The following is a 26806-nucleotide window of genomic DNA, read 5'->3' as shown; positions in this document are numbered from 1 at the left end:
TGAAAAAAAAATGAATGCAGTTTTATCTCAACTACAGCTGGGCAAATTATAGATATATAGCTGTCTCAGGCTTATTTTGAAAGGATGATTTTATCAATATTAATGGCATAACACACAAAATCTTCCACTTCCAGGAGGCTGTGGTACTTCGCCTTGTATTCCCTCATATCCTCCCATTGTGGCACCCTTTCCTCCCCAAAGTGTTTCATTAAATACTCAGATAACCAATTTGTGCTTATTCCAATTGCAGCTCACAGGTGAAAGCCATGCTGGAGCTGGGGTTCATACTGACATTACAGTACCAAGGGAAGAAATGCCCATTTTTGCAGAAAGTTAGCTTAAGGCTACAAAGAATTATGTCAAATGAGGCATATTATTATTATTTTCACTTATTATTATTATTCTGGCAAGGGGAAACTGCTGATTGTTATTTTCTGGTGCTCTTATTGGAGACCTATGCTGTTTACATGCTTTTTTTTGAAAGTTTAACTTCTTTTCTGAGCTCTCTGTGGTGCTTGCCCTGGCATTTAGGAAAAACTGCTTCATCCAGTTCCAGCCAAAGGACAAAAAATCAAGACATTTGTAAAAAGAAGATGACAGTGGGAGAAATTGCTTCTCATCGTCTAGTGTGCACTGTTTTCTTACTGGAAATAGTGGCTGCACAAAGAGGGTGAGGTTGGTTAGACATGAAGCAAGAGCTTGCAAAATGCCATTCCTTATTTTTCTGTCTTTTTTTTCTTTCCAGCTGCGACAAAAGGAAAGCCCCCTTCCTCCTGCACTTTTGCCTGTAAAAAAGTCAGGGAGGAAAAAACCAAAACCCTTACTGCATGCACAATTTATGTCTTCCTCTTTTTGCAGGAGATGCTGCAGAGCTCACCCGCGGCACTGCCGGCCGCGTCCAACCCCCCGCCAGGCATTGTGGTGCCCGCAGCTGCGCTGCCCCCGGGCAACCTGGCCATGGGCGCTGGGAGCGGGTCGCCCGCCGTGCCAGGTAGGGCCAGCGGGGAGCACAGCAGGGGCCGGCTGGGGGGGTTGCGGCACCCCCACGAGCCCTCTCTTCCGCAGGTGGAGCCCTGTACCAGCCCGTGACGATGGTGACGTCGCAGGGCCAGGTCCTCACCCAAGCCATCGCCCCCGGAGCCCTGCAGATCCCCAGTGCCCAGGTACGGCCACCCCCATGCCAGTTCCATTGATTTACCCATTTTTCACAGCGATTTGCACTGCTGAGACTTGGGGGGGTGGGGGGAAAGGAATAAAATCTCCCCAAATTCCAAAGGGTTCAACCCTTGGAGTATCCCAAACAAATCATGAGCAAGGAAGGGTGATCCAGTCCTTCTGCTGCATGCATCAAGCTTTTTTGTGGGTTCTCTGCTTTTATTTCCATCCCTGTACAAGCCCTTTCTTAACCCAGGTTGAGGAGAATTGCAGTGATTTCTCATAGGGGATTTTTGTGTAGTATAAAAGACCTGCACCAAAATGATCCACCAAAATGTAGCAATGATCTTGGCAGATCACCTGCATCATCTGTTCCATACAGCAATGGAAAGGCTCCTTTTTTCCCTTTCTTATCATCACTTAATGGATTTGGGGTATTTTTTAGGCATTTGCTCTATTATTACTCCTTGTTTGATTAGCCATGCAGGGGTTCCCTGCTGTCTCTCAATAAGGCAATGGTCTGGAGTAGAAGGACAACTTGCTGTCTGCACCACAAAGACTGCGTCATCTACAATCTCTTAAAACCCCCTGTAATTTCTCAGGAATTTAGGCAAAAATACATCAGTCTCTGCCACACTGTTCCCTGGGGAAGATTGGCAAAGATCCCCCCCGTGTACATTTTTCCTGCAATGCAATTGTAGGAGCCCGCTAATGCTATCAGAAATAAATGCATGTGGAAAAAAAAAAAAAAAGAAATCCACCTCCCCAGTAGGTTTTAATGCCTGCAAGGTCTTTTTTCCTGTTTCTTTCTTTAATATTTCACTGTCACTGGTTTGGATCTCGCAGAGAAGCCCTCTGAGGTATGAAAAACACACGCGCGGGGAATATTGGGGCAGGGAGAGAGGCCCGGACAAGCACCTCCGGATGCTCTTCCTGCGCCGCTGGCGTGATTTATTCATCTGGAGCCCAGGGGAGTCACAGGGACCTGCCTGTCTGATGTTTAATTCATCCAGGAGAAGTGTTTTGATTAAGAGCTGGGGAAAAAAAAAAAAAAAAAACCTTTTTATCTTAGCACTGTGATTTCAGTTCTTTCCCCATGACCTCATTAAAACTTTTCTTGCAGCTTCCCAATGTATTTATTTTTATTTTTACTTTTAAAAATAACACATTTTCATGCAATGAGCATGTTTGTCCTCATAATGGGAATAAGAGGCGTGAGGATCAAGGGGTTAATGTATCCCAGGGTTTTTATCTCGTGCTGGAAAAAAAAGTTTAGAAAGTTGTCTCCTTTTTCATTCTTTTGTTTTGTTTGTTTGTTTGAAGTGTCCTCCTTAATTGCACATTGCAGGTGGTTGTGGCATTGCCCCATGGTCCCTAGCTGGTGCCACATCGTTGGGAAAAGGCCAACTGCCCATTGCAAAACATTGGCAAATGGCACTGGGTGAAAAAATAAACGGAGGTGTTAAATGGGCAAATAGAGATCCTGGTGGAAAATGGAATTTAATGGAAATTTTGAGTAACAGATAAGTTTGGGGAGTTTCTCACCATGGTTTGTTTTTTTGTACTCACCACATTCCCATTTTGGGCTGGTTGTGCTCACTGTTAGGGTTCTTGATCACCATTTTCATCTGTATTTCTCCCTGTTCCTCTCCATGGCAGGTGAACCTGGATCTCACCTCGCTCCTTGATGGCGAGGACAAGAAGTCCAAGAACAAGCGGGGTGTCTTGCCCAAACACGCCACCAACATCATGCGCTCCTGGCTCTTCCAGCACCTCATGGTGAGCACCACAGCCCTGGAATGCCCTGTAGGGCATACCAGGGTGACTGCATGAGGTGGGGAAAGGCTGCTTTGCAAGCTGGAAAGAAAAGAAAAGCAAACAAACAAAATGAACAAATTGTGGTGGTGATTTGTCTCAACTTAGGGTATTTGGAGGCACAAAGTGGTTTTGCTTATATTTGGGGAGTATTTGGGGCATGAGTGTTTTCACCACAGGAGCAAAAATATGCTTTTTATGCCTTAACGCTTTGCATGGAAAAGCAAACAAAACCAAAGGGGGAAAAAGCCCAAATACATGATTTTTGCAGATGGGTGAATGAACATTTTGTACAATTAACAGTTCCAAAATACACTTTTCTAGCAAGCCAAAGGGGGCTGGCTGCAACAGCTGCCCTTGCAGATATCATTGTGGCACCGTGGCGACTGACCAAAATGCAAAATTAGAAAATCGACCCATTTTGGGGGTTGTTGGTGGGTGGACATGTACCTACATGGAGGGACCTCAGAGGATGCAACCAGGATATTTTCATGCAAGGAGACTGCTTGCCCACCCATGGGCTGGAAAAGGGGCAAAAAGCTAAAAATAAATCTTTTTTTTCCTGCGTACTTGGGCCAAGAAATTATTTGGATGTCAATTGCAAAGAGTTACAAGATGGTGTCCAGGTTGGTGGGTGAGTCCCCCCAGGAAATGGCAAGATGGAAGATAGCCCCAAGGAGCACCTTGGGGAAAAACCTGTCTTGAAGGTGACTCATGACATGGAGCAGCATGGAAACTTCCCAGCCTTTTTTATGGGAAATTTTGGATTTATTGCTTTGAGGATAAGGGCATTGCTGTGTTTGGCTGCATCTCCTGTGCTTTGGAGGGCTGAACTGCAGATTTGCAAGCATAAAAAAGACTTAGAAGACCAGAAGCTGAAGAGCAATTTAATTTTAAGAGACATGCCCGTGGATGGACATTTCAAAAGTTGGATCAAAAAGTTAAAAGAAATTCTTCTGCTACTGGGACAGTAGCTGGCCAGACGATGCTTCAGCTTCCTGATGGGATTACTCCATCCTAAATTCCTTCATGATCACTCATTTCTCAAAGCCCTTTCCTGAAGTTCCCTGGTGCAGAAGGACTAAAAGCCGTTTTGCAAATTTTCCCACAAACCATTTTACCAGGCAATTTTTGACCACTTGGGATGATGAGGATAGTTGGCACAAGGCACTGCATCTTTCTGTATATCCCATCTACTTACCCCAAGGGCACCAGCATCATAAATGATGTGGTTTGTAACCTATTAGCAAGATACTCATCATTCTGTTGAGTTTGGGAATTTTGTAGAACCAGCAGGAGGAAGAAATGCTGGAAATAATATGCTGAAAGTGCTGGAATGGATGACAACACCACAGGAAATGGCACCAGGAACAGTGAAACACCCCTGGGAAATCCCAAACGCAACCAGCTCTGGGAGCACTTGGCTGAGTTGGTACTTTTTAGGGATGCTTTTGCAAATAAAGAGCTATTTCTTTTTTTCATTTTGGCATCCGTTATGCCCTGGTGAGATGGCAGTCTCCCACATAACTTAGGGTGTCTTTCTGAAGGAAATCACACCATTTTGGGGGCAAACAGATGGAAAAGCCATGTTGGGAAATATCCCTCCTTACAATGCTGGCTTGGGGCTCCAAAAAATGTCATGTGGGGCTGGCTTGATTAATTTTAGGGTTTGGAAAGGAGGATTTTAGCACAGTTGGGAGATGGGGGAGGATGTTGAAATTCTGAATGCTAGTAGCATCCCAGTGCAGATATTTCAGGGTGGTTTTCAGCACAGCAATTGCACCAGACATGGAGCCCTGTCGGTAACCACAGGTTTTAAAGCCCGAATCTCAAACTTACCAACAACTGTAATTAGAAGACAGTGGTGAAATCACTAAAACTAGCAAAAGTACTCCTTTTCCTTCAAGGAAAAGCCTTGGAAAAGAGCCTTAAGGATATTGGGGAAACAGTGGTGCCTTCAATCTTGCAAGTTCAAGAAGCCACCAAACTTGGGGGGGGGGGGGGGATTAAGTGCCTTTTTTTTTTTTCCCTACTTGAGGCTGCCACTTTTCACACAAGGATGCCATTTTGCTGCCCATCTCTTTTTTCCAGCACCCCTACCCCACAGAGGACGAGAAGAGGCAAATCGCCGCCCAAACCAACCTGACCCTCTTGCAAGTCAACAACTGGTGAGCACGGTGGTGGCCTGCACTGTTGTCCCACTGGTTTTGGAGATTTCAAGCTATTTTGACTCTTTTTAATGTATTTGTGGGGGTAACATGGTTGGTTAAGGCTGACTTTCGGGCAGCACTGCGGGTATGGGCTGCAATATTCATCTGCAATATCTCAGTGCCCTCTCCTGGCAAGCACAATATACAGCAGCCGGTATTTTCCCTCCTACAATTAATAGCTGGAAAAATTAGGACAATGGCCTAACATGCCACAGACAAATGAAACGGGGTGGATGGCTTGGGAAAAAAACAGCTTTCTGGACCAAGCAGCCTCTTATGAAAGGGTTTTATAGTGCAATTCATTGTTGTTATAGTTTCTACTCAAAATTGTTATAACAACTGTTATTTACTTTAATGGCCACTGTCTTCCTGGGAAAGGTTCATCAACGCCAGGCGGCGCATCCTACAACCCATGCTCGATGCCAGCAACCCGGACCCAGCCCCCAAAGCCAAGAAAATCAAATCTCAGCACCGGCCCACCCAGCGGTTCTGGCCCAACTCCATCGCTGCTGGAGTCCTGCAGCAGCAGGGTGGCAATTCGGGGACAAATCCTGATGGTAAGGACAAATCCTGATGGCCCCTGTTCCTCCTGGATGGGGTGGCTGCATGTTAAATTAGGGCCTGATGTTGGTAATTAAAGATTAAAGGAAAAACATGTTGAAGGTATGGCCCATGCAAGAAAGTCCTTGCAGCTGGCCATCACAGGTGCACTGACAATGGTGCCACTGCTACAGCAGTGTCATGGTCCCCATGTGCCAGGCACTGCCATCACCTGGGCATGGGAATGGCCTTCGGGGTGACCTGCTATGGGGACATCAGCTGTGGTATTCCTGAGGTGCACAGAGAGGAGAGGAGACGAGATGAGACGAGACGAGACAAGACGAGACGAGATAAAATGAGGAAAAGAGAAGATGAAGGAAAGGAGAAATGAGTAGAGAAGATGAAAAGAAAGAGAGCAGAGATGAGACCAGAGAAGATGAGAAAAGAGAAGATAAGGAAAGGTGGAAATGAAGAGAAAATGAAGTGAGAAGAAGAGATGAGAAGATGAAATTCTTCACTGAGAGGGTGGTGAGGCACTGTCACGGGTTTCCCAGAGTAGCTGGGGATGCCCCATCCCTGGGAGTGTTCAAGGCCAGGCTGGATGGGGCTTTGGGCAACCTGGTCTGGTGGGAGGTGTCCCTGCTCATGGCAGGGGAGTTGCAACTGGACGGTCTTTGAGGTGTCTTCCAACCCAACCCATTCCATGATTCTATGATGCCATGAGCCAAAGAAAAAAGACGATGACAGAAGATGAAAAGAAAGAATCATAGAATCATTAAGGTTGGAAAAGACTTCCAAGATCATCTGGTCCAACTATCACCCTACTACCAATATTGCCCTCTAAACTATGTCCCTAAGCACCAGGTACAACCTTTCCTTAAACATCCCCAGGGACAGTGACTCCACCACCTCCCTGGGCAATCTGTCCCAATGCCTGACTACTCTTTCTAAGAAATGTCTCCTAATTTCCAATCTAAACCTCCCCTGGCGCAACTTGAGGCCATTCCCTCTAGTCCTATCACTAGTTACCTGTGAAAAGAGGCTGACCCCCAGCTTCCCACACCTTCCTTTCAGGTAGTTGTAGAGAGCAATACGGTCTCCCCTGAGCCTTCTCTTTTCCAGACTAAACAACCCCAGCTCCCTCAGTCGCTCCTCACAGGACTTGTGTTCCAGGCCCTTCACCAGCTTCATAGCCCTGCTCTGGACATGCTCCAGGCCCTCGATGTCCTTCTTGTAGTGAGGGACCCAAAGCTGAACACAGCACTGGAGGTGCAGCCTCACCAGAGCCGAGTACAGGGGGACGATCACCTCCCCGATCCTGCTGGCTGCACTATTCCTGACACAAGCCAGGAGGCCGTTGGCCTTCTTGGCCACCTGGGCACACTGCTGGCTCGTGTTCAGGTGAGCATCAATCATCACCCCCGGATCCTTTTCCTCTGCACAGCTTTCGAGTTACTCTGCCCCCAGCCTGTAGCGCTGCATGGGGTTGCTGTGGCCAAAGTGCAGGACCCGGCACTTGGCTACGTTGAACCTCATCCCATTGGCCTCTGCCCATCGAAGGTGGAGAAGATGAAAACGAGAACAGAAGATTAGAAGATGAGGAAGTGGTAAAGAAAGATGAAGAGAAGAGCTTCCCAACCATTTTGGACATCCTCTTGCTGAAAAAATGAGTGTTTCCTGTTATTCAGCAAAGATGCATGAGCTAAAATGTTAAGGTTTGGACTTTGGGGGATGGCTGGATCAGGTGGGACACCCTACAGAGTATTCTGCATAGATACAGCTTTCCACTTGTGTTATTCTAGGTTGATGCACTTTTTTTGTCCTTTTGATGTTGGCTGGGGAGTCCTTACATATATTTTTCAAATTTCAGGCCCACTTGGCATGGACAACCTGCAGCCCCTGTCATCAGCCACAGCCACCATGGCCATGCAGCAAGCCATGCTGGCGGCCCATGATGACTCCCTAGACGGTACTGAGGAGGAGGAGGAAGACGAGGAGGAGGATGAGGACGAGATGGAAGAGGAGGAAGAGGAGGAGGAGGAGCTGGAGGAAGAGCCTGGTGGCCTCCCAGCTGCACCCGGCACTGACCTCGGCTTGGACCACAGTGACTCGCTGGAGTAGCTCCCTCTGCGCCCTCCTCAAATCATTGATGGCACCAGAAACACCCCCCCTCCCAAATGGCAAAAAATGGCAAGAACAGCAACAAATTGGTGAGAAAAGAGCAAATTGGAGGCACTGACAGGTGCCCTATCTGCCTGTGGGAGCACGGGGGCCACCACACCAGCGCGTGGAAGTGAAGGACATGCGTTTACAAGGCACATATTGTGGCCGGATTTTTGTTTTGTTTTGTTTTTTGTTTTTTTTCCAAGTTTTATCCTTGTTTTCCCCCTTTGCCCTTCGTTTTTGGTGAGGAAAGCATTTTTAGTGGAAGATGTTATGCCCACAATGCTTGGATGCCATGGGGTAACACGTTTTTTTTCACTGTGGGCTGCTGCATCCTCTTGGATTTCTTGGTGCAAAAAAAAAAAAAAAAAAAAAAAAACCAGGACTGATGTTTTTTTGGGAAGACTTCCCCAGAAAAGATCACTCACAGGCATAAATATCAGCAGGTGGGAAAAAATTGCTGAGTGCAAATTCTGCTTCAGATCAGATTTGAGGAAAGTTTCACACTCTTGACCCACTGGATTGCCCAAACCTCCAGTGTCATGGCCATTTGGTGACTCCATACGTGACTTTCTGGAAAAGGGAGAAAGCTCCCCTGAACTCTTTAATTTATGTGCTAAAAACCCATCAAATCTGGAAAAAAAAAAACACACCCTTTTCCTTAAGGGCTGAGACTAGATGCAAAGTTGGGCAAAACCTGCCAGGAGTGAGACCTTCCCAGGGTGCTTTGGTACCAAAAAGGGAAAAATGGTTAAAAAAAAATCCACATACTTTCACCCAAAGTTGAGTAGTGAACCCCAGGCTTTGCCCGGGAGGAAGGAAATTCAGTATGGTTGCTGAAAAGATGATTTCTCCCCAGTATCATCCACCTGCACAGGAAAACATTGGGTTTCTCACCCCCAAGTGACCTGAATGAGGTATCAGGGAGGGCAGCTCTACAAAAGCAATTCATTTGGAGACTTCTGAATGATAGTAAAAGGGCAAATTTTGCCTTAAAATGTGAGACAAAAGCAGCCCAGGTGACACAGGGGCTTTTTGTACCGTGGGGGGGAAACAAAAGTTTTTTTCTGCAGGTTCTTCCCCATAACTGCGGGGTTTGTCCTTCTGTAGTAAGGAAGGATTTGGGCGGCTGCAACAATTGCCATTTTTGTCCTTCTTTTGGCTCTTGAGGAGTTGAGAAGAAACAGCAGCCACAGAAAAAACAGCTGCAGCAACAAAGTGATGCAATGGGCAGAAAAGCCTATTTTTCGATACTGATCTGGCGTGAATGTAATCCATAATTTCATAAAGGATTCATTGTAATTTAGTATTAATTCATGTCCATTTATTATAAAGTACTAAGAGATGAGGTTTTGCAGCTGTATTTTATTGTCAGCTTCTTCTGGGGGGGGCTGTAGAGGAACCCCAAAATGGGTGAGTAACCCCCCCCCCCCCCCAAAACAGGCAATTCACCCAGAACCCAAATAGGTGAATCTCCCCCAAAATGGGTAACTTACCCTAAGCCCACAAATGAGTGATGCAACCCAAAAAGGATTCCTACGTGCACAACAGTGATGCACCCCCCCTTTAGGGAAGTGAGGCTTCCCTAAAGAGCTCCAAAATGGAGTGGTTTGCCCTCAGTGTGAACAATGCACCCCCCAGATGGGTGACTTTCCCCCAAAATGCATTATACTCCTCCAAATATGCAATATGCCCCCAAATGGATGTCCCAGCCCAAAATGGATGATGTTTCCCTGAAATGTGTTATGCTTCCTCAAAATAAGCAATGTGCACCAAAATGACTGAATGATGTTCCCCAAAAAGGAGGGATGTTCCCCAAATTAGTGATTTTCCCCAAAGTGTTTTTCTCAAGAAATGAGTTACTCCCCCCCAAAAGAGTGATGTTCCCCAAAATGTGTGACTCTCAAAAGCAATTGATGCTCCCATAAATGAGTGAAACTCCCCATAGTGCCTTCCCCCCTGAGTAAGACAAGTTGACTCAAAATGATGGCTGCACCCCCAAAATAGAATATGTTCTCCAAAAAAGAAAGTAGCCCCAAACTAGTGACTCTCACCCAAAATGAGCAACACTCCCCAAATCTGATTGGTTCTCCCCAGAATGGAAGCTCCCACCTTCTTCCATGTCCTAACGAGCACCCAGCAGCTCACTAGCCAAAATGTGCATATTTTGCAAAATGCTGAATATTCATGAGCCTCACAGCAGTTTCCTCCTTGGCATTTTCTACAAAAAGCATGTTTTTCTATCTAAAAGCTGGAAAACACGGTGAGCGTTGTAGGCAGGGAAAGAAGATACTGGAGGACAGTTGCTTAATTAATGAAACAAATTATTTATTTCCCAGCTGTGCAAAGGTGGGGGGGGGGAGCGTGGGGCAGGGGGGCCGCAGGCGACCTGTTTTCCTTGTGTTTGGCCCCCATTTTGGGGGGGCGCCGGGGTGGGGGGAGCTCAAGGGCAGCGCCACATCAGGTTGGGCAGAGCACTGCAAAGAGAGAGGCCGTGGGCGTTTGCCAGTGCACGGGTGTGCACAAGGCTGCACTGGGCTGCATGACGATGCACAAGCAGACAGGGGTGCACAACGATGGACAGGCTTGCACCAGGAGGCACAAGAGTGCACTAGCATGCAGAGATGCACAAGGGTTGTAAAGGTGCACAGTGATGCGTGAGCGTGCACCAGGTTGCATGAGGACACATAAGTATGCGCAAATGCGTGGGGGTGCACAGGGGAGCCCAAGCATACTTAGGGACTCACATGCACAAGTATGCACGAGAGTGCATGAGTGTGCACGAAGGATGCATGAGCACAGGTGCACTAGGATGCACAAGGGTACACAAGCATGCATGAGTGCTGCATGAGGTTGCACAGTGGCTGCAAATGGGATGCACAGGGGATGTGGGAGGAACATGAAAGGGATGCAGGAGGAATGCACAAGGCATGCACAAGAGGTGCATGAGGGGACACAGGGGATATGCAAGGGGCAGATGATGGTGCAAAGGGTACACAGGGGATGTACAACAGATGCCTAGCAGATGGGATGAATGGGGATGCACAAGGGATGAAAAGGAGGGAGGCACAGGAGATGTTCATGAAGGTGCATGAAAGATGCAGAAGGACAACGTAAGGGTGCAAGGGGGATGAAGGAGAACGGACAACGAGGGTGCATGAGGATGCATAAGGCCTGCAGGCCTTAAGCATGCACACAGGATGCACAGGAGACGAGTAAGGGATGCATGGGGATACATGAGGGATGAGCAGGGCATGCAAAAAGGATGCACAGGAGATGCAGAAGGGAAGCGTGGTGGATGCACAGTGGCACAAGCATGCACAAAGGATACCTGGGAAATGCATGAGGGGTGCATAGGGTATGTGTGGGATATGCATGAGGGATGCTCAAGGGATGCACAAGGATAAACAGGGAATGTGCGGGGGCTGTACGGAGGATGCACAGGGGATGTGCAGGGTCAGCAGGTACCTTTGAGGATGTAATCCGTCAGCAGTGTGGGCACCTTCTCGTTCCCCTCCTTCATAGCAAACAGGACTGCGAGGGGGAATAGTGCCGTGAGCCCAGCCCCTGTGCCCCCACATGCTCCTCCAAAATTCCCCCTCTCTGTCCCAAAAGTCACCAGAGACACGGACAGAGTCTCCCACAATGCACCAAGCATGGCAGTATCCAAAATGAGCATTTTTCACCCCCCAATCAGCCAGTCTGGGGTGATGCAGAATGGGTGTTTCACACCCAAATTGGCACTGGTGTAGGGTGTAAAAATGGGGGCTTGCTGCAGATCAGCTGTGCTGCAGTGATGCAAAATGGGTGATTGTACCCCAAATAGGCCAGGGCACAACAATGCAAAATGGGCGATTTTACCACAAATAGGCCGTGTTGGGGGTTGCAAAGTGGGTCCGCCACTGTGGCTGGACTACAGTGATGCAAAAAACAGCTGTGCTCCAAATCAGCCGTGTTGGCACAAAGCAAAAGAGGTATTTTCACCCCAGATTGGTTTTTCCACAGTGCTGCACATCAGACAACTGTGCCCCAAAATTGTCAATGCTGCATTGATGTAAAATGGCGATTGTGACCCAAAGCAGCTGTACTGCCGTGATGCAAATGGGTGTTTTCCCCTCAAATCAGCTGTGTTGCAATGGTGTTACATGGCTGGTTGCACCTCAAACCGCCTGCGCTACAACGATGCAACCAAAACTGGCTGTGTTACAACAATGCAAAAATCACAGGTGCTGCAGCAATGTATATTTGTGCCCCAAATCGGCCGTCTTGCAGCAATGCAAAATGGCTGATTCTGATGCAAAATGACTGCCCAAGCGAGGACTCACTGTTGGTGAGCATCTGCAGGTCCTCAACGGAGGGGGGCGATCCCTTCTTCTCATAAGGAATCACTGTGTTCAGGTACTGCAAAACAGAAAAAATCACTGCAGAAACACCTTCATGCCACAAAACTATAAATTTTTGTTCATCTCGATGATGCAAATTGCACCAAATTGGCATGAAAGCACAAATGCAAAGTGTCTGCAACTTTCCTGCAATCACATTTAATTTGCAGACATTTGGGGGCTATTGAATTATTTGGATGCTGCAAAAACTGCCCAAACATAAAGGGAGGATTTTGTGGATGAAAAAGGATGATTTTGCAAGGTGGATTTGCAGAGCAGGGAGAAGTGTGTTGCAAAGCTTAAGATTAAAAAATTTTTTAAAAGGGGAAAATGGGGTTTGGGGGATGCAGGGAAATAGGGTGTGCAAGAGGGCAGGTGAAAGGGGACAGATCTGGGCGATTTGGGGGGAAAAAGGCAGCACCTGCTTCTCGTTGGTGGCAGGGCCGAAGGTCTGGCGCAGGCTGGAGTGCAGGATGCTGGAGATGCCCTCCATGCTGAAGCGCTGGGGACGCGTCACCCCGTCACCTCCCGGGCACCTGCACGCCTCCCTCGGCACCAATGTCCCCATCTCCCTGACCCACATCCCTGTCCCCACCATGTACTTGTCCCATGCCCTGCTGTCCCCCCTCCCCTCTATCCCTGTGGCCCCCCGTCCCCACATCCCCCTGCCCCCACATCCCCATTTCCATGTGTCCTCTCCATGTCCCATGTCCCCCCATCCCAACATTCCCATCCCACCCCTTCATGTTCCCTGTCCCATACGCATTGTCCACGTCTCCTGTCCCTCATCCCATCTGCCCAACCTCATGTCCCCCCATGCCGTCCCTAAGTTCCTACCTCCCCAATCCCATGTGCCCCCATTCCTTCCCATGTCCCCCCATTCCATGTCCCACCATCACATTCCCACGTCTCCTGGATTGTGTCCAACCATCCCATCCCATGTCCCCCTGTCCCCACCTCCCCAGTCCCCATATCCCCACATCCCATCCCCACATGCCCCTGTCCCATGTCTCCCCATCCTGTCCCATGTCGTCCCCATTCCATGTGCCCTCATCCCAAGTCCCCCCATTCCACATCCCTGTCCCATTTTATATCTACATCCCATCCCATTCCTCATCCACCTAGCCCCATGTCCCCACCTCCCCCTCTCCTATATCACCTTGTTCCATACCATGTCCCCATGTTCCCACCTTCCCCTGTATTCCTCTTATTCCAAGTATCCTATGTCCCCCATCCCATCCCATCCCATCCCATCCCATCCCATCCCATCCCATATCCCTTTGTCCCTATCTGCCCCTGTCCCCATGTCCCCAAATCCCCTATCCCCACATCCCTGGGAGCCCGTGTCCCCCTGATCCTACCTCCCCCTGTCCCATCATCCCATCCCCACATCTCCTGGAACCTGTGGTCCCCCATCCCATCCCATGTCCCCCTGTCCCCAGCTCCTTGTTCCCGTATCCCCACAACCTATCTTCAGATCTACAGGATTCTACATCCCCCTCATCCTATCCCACCCTATCTCATGTCTCCACAGTCCCCTGTGGCCATGTCCCCCCATCCCACCTCCTCGTCCCCACTTCCCCACATCCCATTCCAACATCTTCCAGATCCCACATCCTCCCATGTCCCCCTGTCCCTGTATCTCACCCCTACATTCCCTGAATCCCGTCCCCTTTTCCCCCATGCTCACCACCCTCTGTCACTGTATCCCCACATCCCCAAGATCCTACATCCCCCCATCCCATCCCATCCCATCCCATCCCATCCCATCCCATCCCATCCCATCCCATCCCATCCCATCCCATCCCATCATCACCGCACCCTGTCCCATGTCCCCACATCCCGTCCCATGTCCCCATGTTTCCCTGTCCCGTCCCCATATCCCATTCCGACATCCCCAGGATCCCATGGATGCCCTTCCCATCCCATGTCCTCCCATTCCCACATTCCCCCGTCCCCCTGCGTCTCCTCCCCACGGCCGCCGCATCTCCCACCTTCCTGGGCATGTGTCCCCCGCGTTCGGGGCGCCCCCCCTGCAGGCTCAGCCCCCGGTCACGGCGGCGGCGCCGAGCGGCCTCCCGCTGCTCCCGCTGCTCCCCCTGCACCGCCAGCAGCGCCCCGATGAACGCCGTCTTCACCTCCTTCTCGAAGGCCAGCTCGTCCCGCCGCGCCAGCTGTGCCACCAGCTCCGCCGACAGCGCCCGGCTCGCCGCCTCCGCCCGCCCCGCCGCCGCCACCAGCTCCCCGGCTGAGAGCTGCTCCAGCCCTGCTGCCGGCGGGGCGGTTAGAGACAGGACACGCATTGCACGATTGCAAAATGCACTGCACCATTAGTGACATGCACGCTGCAATTACTGGGCCACCCAGTGCACATGGTAAGATGTCCAGCGCAATTAGTGCAATGCACGGTGCGATACAGCAATGACCAGTGCAATTAGTGCAATGCACAGTGCAATTCGGCAATGCCCAGTGCAGTTAGTGCAATGCATGGCGCGATACAGCAATGCCCAGTGCAGTTAGTGCAATGCACGGTGCGATACAGCAATGACCAGTGCAATTAGTGCAATGCACAGTGCAATTCGGCAATGCCCAGTGCAGTTAGTGCAATGCATGGTGCGATACAGCAATGTCTAGTGCAATCAGTGCAATGCACGGTGCGATTCGGCAATGCCCAGTGCAGTTATTGGGATGCCTGTTGCAATTAGTGCAATGCACAGTGCGATGTGGCAATGCCCCGTGCAGTTATTGGTATGCTTGTTGCAATTAGTGCAATGCACAGAGGAGTCAGTGATATTCCTGGTGCAATCAGTGAAAGGCATAGTGCATTAGTGAAACACATGGTGCAATTAGTGACAAGCATTATTTGAACACACACTACATTTAGTAAAATTCCACAGAGGCAATTAATGAAATGTACAGTGCAATTAGTGAAATGCACATTGAAACTTTTTTAATGTGTTGTGATTATGAAGATGCACAGTGCATTTATTGGAACACCCAACACTGTCACAGTACAATTATTGAAATGCCCAGTGTCATAAATTAAATGCCCAGAGCAATTACAGAGTTGCTTGGTGCAATTACTGACACGCATGGTGCAATAACTGAAATGTACTATGTGCAATTAGGGGAATACACAGAGCAATTAGCAAAATGCCCGATGAGATTAATGAAACTCTCCATGCAGTTAGTGAAATGCATGCATGGTGCTTTAAGGGGGAAAAAACCTAGTGCAATTACTGAAAAGCACCAAAAAGTTTTCTACACATTATGGATGGTGCACAGTGCATTTAGTGGCACAGTGCATTCAGGGAGGTGCGCAAAACATTCAGTAAAATGCACAGTGAAATCAGGAAAATGTACCATCCACAGATCAGAGAAGAGTCTGCTGCATGCAGTCACATGCATTGTGTCATGAGGAAAGTGCAGTTACTGAAATGCAGGATGCAAGAGCGCAGGACACATAAGACATTTTTGCAAAATACACAGGTTATTTAATGAACTGCATAGTATGTTTAGCAAAATGCTTGGTATACATGGAGAAAAGATGGTGGTAACAGTGCAAGGTATAGCACATTTAATGAATGGCACAGTGTTTTGCAAAATGTTTTAGAGAAATGCACTACATGCATTTAGCAAAAGGCATTTAGTACAATGCACAATGCAGGAGATACTCTGCAAAATGTGTGGTGTGCTTGGTGACACGCAGGGTGCACTTAATGCAACACTAAAAGCAAGATCTCCGTGGGCTTATTTTTTTATAAGAGCCCCCTCCTGACCAAACAGTGCTTAAACACTGGGTCCAGCCAGCCCTGAAACCTGGAGAGATTTGTTTGCCCAATTTGGTGGGAATTTCCCCCAAAAAGGGACTGGCCTGGGTCTTGCTGGCCGTACCTTCATGGGAGCAGTTGTTGTTGAAGGTGGGGGAGAAAGTGTGCAGCTCACGCAGGAGGATGGGCTCCATGCCCCCACCACCACTATCACCCTCTGCATCAGCCTCAGCTTCCTCCTCCTCCTCCTCCTCCTCCTCCTCCTCCTCCTCATCTTCATCACCGTCAGGGTCAGCCTCAGGGTCAGGCGAACTCTGCATCAGCTCCTCCAGCTCCTCGATGACCTGTGGGGCATTGTGCCCTCCAGTTGCACTTTGCACCCCACCTCATCCCATACCTGCACCCTGCACTTGTCTTGCACCTGCACCCTGCTGCCTGCACCCTCCACCTTCACCGCACCGTGCTGCACCATCTCACGTCTGCACCACGAATCCTGCAGCTGCATCCCTTACCTACGCCTGCATCCCGCTCCCTACACCCTACATTGCATCCTCCATCCTGCACCCCGTACTTGTCCCCACACCCTCCATCTGCCCCCCACAGTCCAAACCTGCACCTTGCGCACTACATGGGTATCCTGCACCTGCACTGTGCTGTCCATTCACATCTTGTATGTGCACCCTACATCCCCATCTGCACCCAAACCCCACACCCCACTTCAGCACCCCCATTTCCAACTGTGTATCCCACACATCCCATCTGTACGTCTGCATATGGCTTCCCCCTTGCAACCCACATCCGTGTCCTGCACCCCTGCCCACAGGGAGGGGACAGCGTTCCAAAATGATGGGATGTGGCCTTTTTTGCACCTTGAGCATACAGCCATGGGGCTGGGGTCGGCTGAGGCTGTCCTGGGGGATGCGAGCCCAGTGTTATGGGCACACTTCGATGTTTGGGTACCCACAGGGGCTGAGGGTACCTGCTCAGCCGTCAGCAGTGGCTCCTCATTGATGCCTGAGTCATGCTCGCTCCTCTCAGCAAGCTCCTCCTCCTCTTCCTTCTCACAAAGCTGCAGGAGACACAAGCTGGGTGGCCCCGGTGGCACCATGGACACTGCCTGGTGCAGGCACAGACACAGACATGGCCCCCACAGCTCATGGGGAGAGCTGCCAGGGAGCCACAGCTCTGGGGACGCGCTACCTGCAGGGTATGCATTGGGGAGATATTGGATGGAGACAACGGATGGGGAGATGCTGGATGGGGAGGTAGGACAGGGAGACTTTGGATGGGAGACACTGGATCAGGGTGTTGGATGGAGACGTTGCCTTAGGAGATGTTAGATGGAAACCTCATTTGAGGATACTGGATAGGGACACCAGACAGCCGTGTGTTGGATAGAAATGCTGGGTGGGGATGTCGGACAGGGAGATGATGTTGGACAGGGACTTCATATGGTGATGTTGGGTGAAAATGATGGATGGGGACAAGTTTGATGAAGATACAGCACGTAGAGATGTTGCATGGAGACATTGGATGGGGAGATGATAGGGAGATATTGGAGGGGAATGGAAGAAGCCAATGGATGTGGACACTGGATGGGGAGACATTGGGTGGAGACATTGGACTGAGAGAAGCAGAGGGATGTCAGAAAGAGATGTTGGATGGAGAGATAACAGACACGTTGGAAGGGGAGATGTTGGACATGGGATGGAAACGTTAAATGGGGAGAGGCTGGATGGAGATGTTGGATGGGGACATTAGGCAGGGAGATGTCGGAGAGGGATGCTGGATACGGGGGTGAACAACGAAGATGTTGGATGGGGAGACATCTTTTTTACTATCTTTCAAAGGTTATTTTGCTTTTTTTTTAGCAGAAAATAAACCAAGAAATGGACTTTCTCCCGCCTTCTCTAGTGACAGGTTGTGTGACATCCAAATGGGCTTAATTCAGTGGGTTTGGGGACATTTTTACTGCCCTCCCACAATCCCAAACACAGCTACTCACAGCACAAACTCACTACAAAGAAGTAAACGCTATTTTCTCCCTCCAAAATACACCACCTTACCCCCAGCTTAGGGACAGATTGGCAGGGACCAGATTGCCAAACCAAGCACTTAATCTTGACCGGTTTAGTGCAATTGTCATTGGTACTGCATGAAAGAACAGCCCCCCCATATACACCATTTCTGGGTGGTCTGAAGCACCCTGGCTCAGCTCCCTCCCTGATGGTCGCTAAGCCTTGGGGTTGATTGACAACTGTCAATCATCACTGGGGGTCACGTGGGGACAGGAGGGTTTTGGGGTGTTAAGAGTGCCACAGCCATACCTGGGGGTCGGTGCCATCGGGGGCCTCAGCTTCAGGGTGCAGCCAGGGTCGGGGGGAGTCCCGGGGGGCGAAGCCATCAGTAAGGGCGTCCCAGACCCTGCAGGGAGGTGGGTGGTGAGCGGCAATTGCCAAAATGGCCCAAGATGCCCCAAAGAAGCACTGCGTCCCAGACAGCCATCCTGAAATGCCATGACGAAACGCCTCAAAGCAGCCCCAAATGCAGCCCCAGAACACCCAGAAATGCCCCAAAATGATGCCTGGAAACAACCTGAAACGTCACTCAGATGCACAAAACATCCCAAAGCACCCCAAATGCTGCCTCAGAACACCCTAAAACATCCCAAAATATCATTCTGGAATACTGCCCTGAAATATCCCAAAGTACCCCAACACCTGTGATGCCCCCAAGACACCATTTTGTAACTTTACCCCCAAAAGGCCACAGCAATGCTCTGAATGACCCCAAACACCCCAAAACGCCATCCTAAATCACTCCTAAATATCCCCAAATACCACCCCAAAACATTGCCCTGATGCCCTGAAATGTCCCCCCAAAAAACTGAAAGTCCCTAAAGCCCCAGAAATGCTCCAAAATGCTGCACTAAAACACTGCCTCAAAGCCCTGAGATGTCCCAAGACACTCTGAAAAGCCCCAAAGGATCTCAAAATGCTGCTCTGGAACACCCCAAAATGCTCCACAGAGACACTGCCCAAAATGCTCCAAAATACCATGAAATGCCTCAAAATGCATCAACCCAACCCCACCCAAATGCACTGAAATGTCCCAAAATGTCATCCTGAAACATTACGCCCAAATGCCCCCAAAAGCAAGATACTGCAAAATGGCCCAAAGTGCCACCCTGGAATGCTCCCAAACACCACCCCGAAAAAACCACAAATATTCTCAAATGCCCCAAAATGTTCCAATACACAACCTTTGAACACCCAGAAATTTCACAAAATGCTGTTCTGAAACACTGCCCTGAAATGCTCCAAAATGCCCCAAAATGCTGCACCAGAACACCTTTGTATATCTTAAAATTCTATCCCTTAACAGCATCCCAAAACACTCTCAAGTGCCCCAACATATTGCCCTGACACCCCAAAATACCCCAAAATGCCACTCTTAAAAGAATCAAAAAATGATGTCCTGAAATGTTGCCCTAAAACTAAAATGATTTCTAGAATGCCTCAGAAATCTGTTCTGGAAGCACCAAAACACTGTTCTGAAATACCCCAAAATGCCACTGCACTGCTCCAGAACATCTCCAACTGCCCCAAAAGACAATGATAGAAACGCAACACCCCGAAAAGCTTCTGCAATGTCCAAAATGCTTCAAAACTCCCCCAAAATGCTGTCCTGCATCATGCTGAAATGCCTCAAAATGCAGCCACAACACCCCATAGTGCCCCAAAATGCCCTTTTGAAGCACCCCAAACTGTAAACCCTGAAAAAAAAAAACTAAATCACCTCCAAAACTGCCCTGAAATTCCCCCAAAATTGGACCTGGAACACCCAAAAATACTGCTCTGAAATAACCCAAAACTGCACCAAGTGACAGCAAAACTGTCCAGATTCACTGCCCTGATGCCCTGAAACCCTCCAAAACTGCCCTGGAACACCCCAAAACACAACTGTGATACCCTGAAAACAAACAAACAAACAAACAAAAAAAACCTCAAAGCCTCCCAAAATACACTGATTTGCTGCCCAAGAACACAGCAGTGAAATGCCTGGAGCCACCCCGCAAAACAGCCCTGGAATGGAACACCCCAAAATTCATCTAACACTCCAAAATGAACTGAAACAGACAAAAAAAAAATCTAGAAAAAAATATATGAAACATGGCCCTGAAATACGGCAAGTTACTCCACAAAACTGCCCTAACCACCCCAAACCATGGCCTTTATGCAGCAGCTGTCTGGAGCCCCCTGCCACCTCTTCTGCACCACTGATGTGTGTGCCCCATATTCCCCCGCAGGGCTGGACCAATTTTGCCCTATTTCACCAAAACAAAAGGTGCATGGGGAAAAGGAGAGGGAAGGTAGAGGGGAGAAAAAGGGAAAACGAAGAAAAGAGAAAAAAAAGATATAAGAGGTAAAAAGGAGGAAAAGGCAGAAAAATGGAAGGGACAATGGGAATAAAAGACGGGAAATGGAAAGAAATGAGAAAAGAGGCAAAAAAGGGGAAAATGGCAAAGTAGAGAAAAGTGGGAAAAAAGGAAAATTGGGAAAGTGGAGAATGAGGTTAGACAGTGGAAGGAGGAAAATGGGAAAAAGAAGGAGAAAAGGGATAAAAGGGAAAAATGGGGGGAAGGGAATTGAGGAAAATGAAAATGTAAGAAAAAAGTGAGTACGAGGAAAAGGGCAAATGGATAAAAAGGGATAAAATGGGGATTAAGTAAAAAAAATAGGGAAAACTAGATATGGGAGAAGAGGGGAAAAAGAGCTGAAAAGTGGCAACACAGGGAAAAAGGTAAAAAATGGGGGAAAAGGCAAGGTTAGAACACCAACCCCCATGCATTTTCCCAGGTCTTGACACCTTCCCCCCTAAATTTAGGCAAAACCAGCCATTTTCCCACCACAACAAACTGCAGTTTTAGTCCATTCCATCCAACACAGTGCCACATCCACACACATCCCAATTCCCCCTAAACCATCCCAAAACAGCTCGCCCGTCCCCAAATGCCCCCAGCCCCAAACCGACGACAAAAACATCCATCTTGGGAACTCATCTCATCCCACTCCTTGCCTGATCTTAATTTCCCCCTTATTCATATATTTCACAAATCAATACACAAAAATGCACATTAAAAAAATATATATTCCCAGTTTTAGCAAAAATGCAACAAATAAGGAAAAAGCAAGTGATTATTCCCCAAATCCGCCTTTTTTTTCTGCTTTTAAAGGGACAGCACCTTGCAGAACCAGGCAAGCAACGGAAGGAGATTTCTGGGTTAATTATGGCAATAATTGGTTAATAATTAGTGGAAAATGGTGCCTTTAAGGCCACAGCCCATCCCCCACCCATGCACACAGGGCTCATTCAAGAGTGGGGAAAAAAAAGCCTGTTTTGCCCAAACTGACCCAAAACGACACAATAAGCAGCACAAAGCAGCACCGTGGGCCAGCTGCCGGCGACAGCGCGGCGCTCCCGGCACCAGGCCAAAAAGCATTTTTTCTCTGAAAAACTACTGATTTTTCTCTGAAAAAAAAAAAAAAAAGAAAAGAAAGAGATTTGGGAGCTTTGGGGTTGAAAACAACCACTTCGCTTGGTGAAAAATCAGCATTAGGAACTGCAGCCTGGGGAATAATCCCAATTAAACACACACAAAAAATCCACTAGAAAGGCGTTTATAGACAAACACCACTAAAAAAAAAAAAAAAAAAGGCAAATTCTGCCCCCAAATGGCATTTTTGCAACAACAAAAAAAGGTTTCTAAGGAAAATTAAGATTTCAATGCAAATGCCACCGTTTTTGGCCAAATAGGCAAGGCTGGGCAGATTTTGCCCCAGATTCCCAGACCGGCTGCCCCGCCTTGGTGCACTGCTTGCATGTTGAAAGGAGGAGGCTGAGCCCTACTCACACCTTACTCTAAGTTTACACTTACCCACCCCCTGCTGCACTCACAAAGCCTGGGCCTGCTGTGGCCCATTGCAATGCCATATGGGGCACCCTGCTGTACCTACTCATAGGATACTACACAGCTACTCCAAGGTGTTGCATGATCATGCTGCAATGCAGTGGTGTGACTTGCATGCAGAGGGCATCTTGTGAGCATGCAAGGAGTGCATAGGCCCCAGTGGTGCCTTACTCATAGGATACAATGTTGTTACTCTGATGTACTGCATTAACCATGCTGCAGTGGTGGAGGCTGGTTTGTGTGCTGGGGCAGCATGTGTGCATCTCATAATGTTGCAAGGAGGCATGCAGGCCCAACAGTGCCCTACTCATAGGATACTACACAGCTACTCCATGCTACTGCACAGCTTTGCCATGATGCAAGGGGTTGGGCTGCATGTGGAGGAAGCCTCTCAAGGGTTCAAGAAGGCACACAGGCCCCAAGGGGACTTACTCACAGGTTACTACACCATTACTTCGGCACACTGCATGACCATGCTGCAATGCGGGGAGCCAGACTCCACAGGGGTGCGGAGGCAGGCATCCCCGGGAGGAAGGGGCCTTACTCACTCCTCGTCCTGGAGGCGTTCCTCCTCCTCCTGTGCCTGCAGGCGGCCCCGCACAGGGGCCAGGCCCTCGGTGGCGGCGTCGTAGTTGCGGAAGCAGACAGTGAGCTTCTCATCGAACTCCTGCACCAGGTCCTCCATCGACTTGAAGCTCATCATCTCAGCTGAGAAGCTCTCCAGCTCGGCCAGCGCTGGGTCCGCAGTGCGCCGGGGGGTTCCCCCATCGTCCCCGGGCCCCTCCTCGAACTCCTCCTCCAGGCTTACCAGGGGTGCCTCCATCCTCCTTGCCCCCGCCTTAGCTGTGGGGAGAGGGCACCTGTGAGGCTCCTGCTGCTCAGGGTCACGCCAGCTGGGCTCCCAATTCCCTTTGCTTGCGCTGCGCTGGCTGTAATCCCAGTACAGGGCTAGTAGTGTCCCAGGGGTAACTTAGCAGCATCCCTACAGCATCTTACTACTGTCTTCATAGCATCTTAGTAGCGCTATAGTAATATGCTGATTGTCTCTAAGTACTATCCCAACACTATTAGTAGCAAAGTATTTTAAAAGCCCCCAGAGTATCTTACTGCTACCCTGACAGTAAGTCAACAGTATCACATCACCAGCTTTATTACCGAACTTTTAGTATCTCAGTAGTATCCTCCTACTATATCACTAGTACCTTAGTAGTGGCATCAAAGTATCATACTAGTATCAGCAATGTTCTGACAGTATCCTAAGCTCAAGTGTTGCCCCGATAGTATGCCAGAAGCACCTTACCACTACTTTTTCTCATTCCCTAGTAGTATCTCAGAAGTATCCCCCCTAGTAGCATCCTGACAGCATCCTACTAAAAACTGAGTTCTGTACTGAAAGCACCTTATCAGTGTTGTGACAGTATCATAGCAGTACCCTGACTCTATGTCAGGAGCATCCTGATAGCATCCTGGTCATATCTTAATAGTGTCCTGAAAGTATGACAGTAGTACCTGATAGGATCCTAACAGTATATGGCTGGTATGTTAGCAGTGTCCTGACAGTATCTCAGTAGTGCAATGTAAAATCCATATATCTATTATTTTAGTGCTTTCCTGTGAATATTCTACTGATATCTCAGTAGTACCTTCATAGTGTCTTATCAATGTGCTGAAAGCATTTTTGTAGAGTTCCAATAATATCCTAGTAATATCTTAGTAGTGCCCCGACAGAATCTCAGTAGTATCCTGATAGGATTCTAGCAATAAATTACTAGTAGAGTCCTGAAAGTATCGTGGTGGTACTTTATAAGGTCCTGATAATCTTACTAGTGTGCCCACTGTATCTCAGTAAGATCCTGGTAGTATCCTGAGAATGTCCTAGTCCTGCCATGTTATTACACCAAAAGCATCTTTTGTAGTATCACTACACGCTATCATTTGTAGTATCTTGAGAGTACCCTGAAGGTATGTTAGCACTACCCCAGTGGCACCTTCCTAATGCCCCAATAGTATTGCACTATCATCCCAGGAAAGATCCTGGTAATAATTCAGCACTGTTCTGACAGCATCCTGGTTGTGCCCTACTCCATATAGTACCTTACTGGTGTTCTCACAGTACCTACATAGCCTCCACATAGTATCCTGCCAGTACCTTAGTGCCATCCAGGAAGTACCCTAGCACTATCTTCACTGTATCCTAATGGCATTTTAGTAAACCCCTGGTAGCATCTTAGTAGCATCCCATAAGCATCCTGTAGGCACACACCCCTGTGCATGCGTGCACCCCCACGTCTGGAGGGGGGCACACCTGCACAGGGGCATATGCACATGAGGGTGCACCTGTGCACTGTGCATACATGTGCTGCATGCATTTTGGGGGGTGCATGAGTGTCAGGGTGCACATGTGCAAGGGGTACATGCACACACAGATGTAAATGAACCCTGTGCACATATGCGCACACCTCCACACACACGTGTCCCCATGCATGCACACACACACACCGCTGCACGCATTCACCAGGGACATGCACACCCACGGGTGATGTTGTGCCTCAGATGTGTGCACTGAGCAGCTACCTCCTGTGCCTGCCTGCGGCTCTGCACACGTGCAGCCCTGAGCATGCAGGCACAGTGCGCACATACAGGCATGGGGTGCACCCTTATGGATGTGTGTGTGTGAAGGCGCATGCATGCTCAGGGGGTACGTGCAAAGTGTTTGCATGCACAGGGGTGCGAGCACACACTGCACACACACGTGCCTCCCTGTGTGTGCACCACTGTACATGGATGCACTGCTGTACATGCAAGCGCTGCTGTACATGCATGCAGCCCCATCCCACGCACTGTACGTGTGCCCCGTGCACCCTTCACATCCACTCCCTTGTCTGCCTCCACCCCGAGCTCCCCGTTGCATGCACACACCTGCACCCGTGCACTGCGCATGCACGCCCCCTGCCAGCAACCCCCCCATACGTGCAGCTCTGTGCATGCGCCCCCTGCACCTACCACCCCCAATGCACCCCAAAACGCCTCCACAGCCCCAAATCACCTCCCCCTGCTTCATGCCCCCCCTCCCCGTGCAGCGCGTGCGCAGCGCACAGTGCACCACCCCTGCATGGATGCTGATGCGCATCGGGCACCCCCGGGGCACGCAGCGTCCTGGTGCCCCCCACCCCCGCGAAGAAGCCCCCCCCTCCCACAACGCACCACGGCGCATCGCCCCGCCGGGCTGCACCCCCCCACACCTTGTGCACGGCCCGCAACGCCCAACGCACCCCCCAGCCCCGGGGGTGGGGGTGGGGTGGTAGGAAAGGGGGCACCCCCCCATGCACCGCTGCGGTGCGAGTCGCCCCCCCCCTCGCCCCCGCGAGCTCGCCCCTCGATGCTCCCCCCCCAGCCCCTCCCCGCAACGCTGCACCCCGCAACGCACGCCTTCCCCCAGGGTGGGGTGGGGGGCGCAAAGCACCGAGCTGCACCCCAAAAGCAACCCCCCCCCCCCCCCCGCGCTTCCATGCAATGTCAACGCCCCGCGCGCCCCCCCCCCGTGGTAACCCCCCCCCCGGCTGCACCCCAAATCCCCCCCCCCAGCCCGTGCGGCCCCATGAACTCCGCATTGCCCGCAGCGCACCCCGGGGGGGGGGGGGGTGCTCTGTGCCCCCCGTCCCCGCACCCACCTGCGTCCCCGCATCCTCCGCGCGCCGGGAGGGGTCTGGGGGGGGGGCGGGGGACGAGCTACGCACGCGCCGATCCGGGAGGGGGGGTGGGGGTGACGTCATCAGGAGCGTAGCCGCCCGCCCCCCCCCCGGGGAAGGGCAAGGGGAGGGGGGAGCGGGGCCAGCAGAGCCCCCGGCTGCATCCTCCCCCCACCCCCGTCTTCCTCCCCCTCATCCTCACCTGCATCCTCACTCCCCCCGGCTTCATCTTCCTCCTTCTCCCCCTCCTCGCAGCCGCAGCAGAGGTCCCCAGTCTTTTTGGGGGTCGTGCACCCCCACCAACACGCGATTTTCGCCCCCCCCCATATATACATTTATTTATTCATGCACTTGCCCAAGCGTATGAATACATTGCAGCCATTATGAAAGCAGACCCAAAAAAAAAAAAAAAAGGTATAAAAACCGACGAGACAAAGAGGAAATAACATCTTAAAAAATTCTCAGTGTTACAACCCGCCCCTTTGTCCTCAAAAATATCCCCCAAAAATATCCAGTTCTGCAAAGCGGCCGCATCCTCATCCTTTACAACCTTGGCTCAGCGGGTGGTGGTGCAGCAATTCCTGCGCCCGCTCCGAGGTTCGGTGCTGGCCGCAATGGCTGTCGGCAACAAAGGTGGGTCCCGAGGGGGGCCGCGCGCCGTCGCTGTGCTTGCTGCATCCCGATACTCGTTTTCCAATCCCTTCCAGCAATTTTGCAGTGGTTTTTGTCGGAATTCAGCTGGAAATTTCCATCCTCCCTGCTGTCGACCGATCGGTCTTGCGAACTACTGTGAAGGTCTTGTGTTTTTGTTTGTTTGTTTCAAAAAATGGGCTCAAAACACACTGAAAATGGAAGATTTTTAATGGGTTAGAAAATTTGGTTGCCAAGGTTTTAAGGCTATGGATGTGAGAGCTTGTGTAGATGACACATCACACTCATGACAGCTGCTTGTCCTCGCAGAAGAGCTCAGCACACCAGGAGCACTGGCCTTTTGGGGAAGAAAAGCTGCATTTTCCAGTTCAACAGCTCTTTGAAGCACTTTGCCATGAGAAAACCAGCAAACCTCTGGGTGGTACAATGGATTTCCATTTTCCTTTCTCATTTCATGATT

At 49.9% G+C, this 26806-nt stretch overlaps 2 protein-coding genes across 6 annotated transcripts in view; one reads left to right on the top strand and one right to left on the bottom strand.

Moving 5' to 3' along the window:
• The window catches only part of PKNOX2 (PBX/knotted 1 homeobox 2), an 88003-nt gene extending 78777 nt beyond the window's left edge, over nt 1–9226 (top strand). For all 4 annotated transcript variants that reach the window (XM_040534214.1, XM_040534217.1, XM_040534215.1 and 1 more), the window contains 6 exons: nt 859–991; nt 1066–1163; nt 2815–2934; nt 5062–5138; nt 5559–5737; nt 7591–9226. In XM_040534214.1, coding sequence (XP_040390148.1) covers nt 859–991; nt 1066–1163; nt 2815–2934; nt 5062–5138; nt 5559–5737; nt 7591–7841 — 858 coding nt within the window. In that variant the 3' untranslated portion in view covers nt 7842–9226. The remainder of the gene's footprint in view (nt 1–858; nt 992–1065; nt 1164–2814; nt 2935–5061; nt 5139–5558; nt 5738–7590) is intronic.
• On the bottom strand, nt 8055–25761 carry FEZ1 (fasciculation and elongation protein zeta 1). Of its 2 annotated transcripts, none has more exons than XM_040534218.1 (10): nt 25678–25761; nt 22555–22849; nt 18363–18459; nt 17015–17104; nt 16160–16379; nt 14260–14534; nt 12687–12767; nt 12209–12284; nt 11352–11417; nt 8055–10360 (listed from the first exon to the last, which is right to left on the bottom strand). In XM_040534218.1, exons 2-10 carry the CDS (start codon nt 22827–22829, stop codon nt 10344–10346), a joined length of 1197 nt encoding a protein of 398 aa, XP_040390152.1. In that variant the 5' UTR covers nt 22830–22849; nt 25678–25761; the 3' UTR covers nt 8055–10343. The 2 variants fall into 2 exon arrangements, with proteins under 2 accessions (XP_040390152.1, XP_040390153.1); XM_040534219.1 differs by having other exon boundaries at nt 14260–14531.
• Nucleotides 25762–26806: the final 1045 nt, after the last annotated feature.

This window comes from Cygnus olor, chromosome 22 (genome assembly GCF_009769625.2).
Source record: "Cygnus olor isolate bCygOlo1 chromosome 22, bCygOlo1.pri.v2, whole genome shotgun sequence".
Classification (NCBI taxonomy): Eukaryota; Metazoa; Chordata; class Aves; order Anseriformes; family Anatidae; genus Cygnus; species Cygnus olor.
The sequence above is the reverse complement of the archived record's forward strand: the minus strand, read 5'-3'. Positions and strand labels throughout refer to the sequence as shown.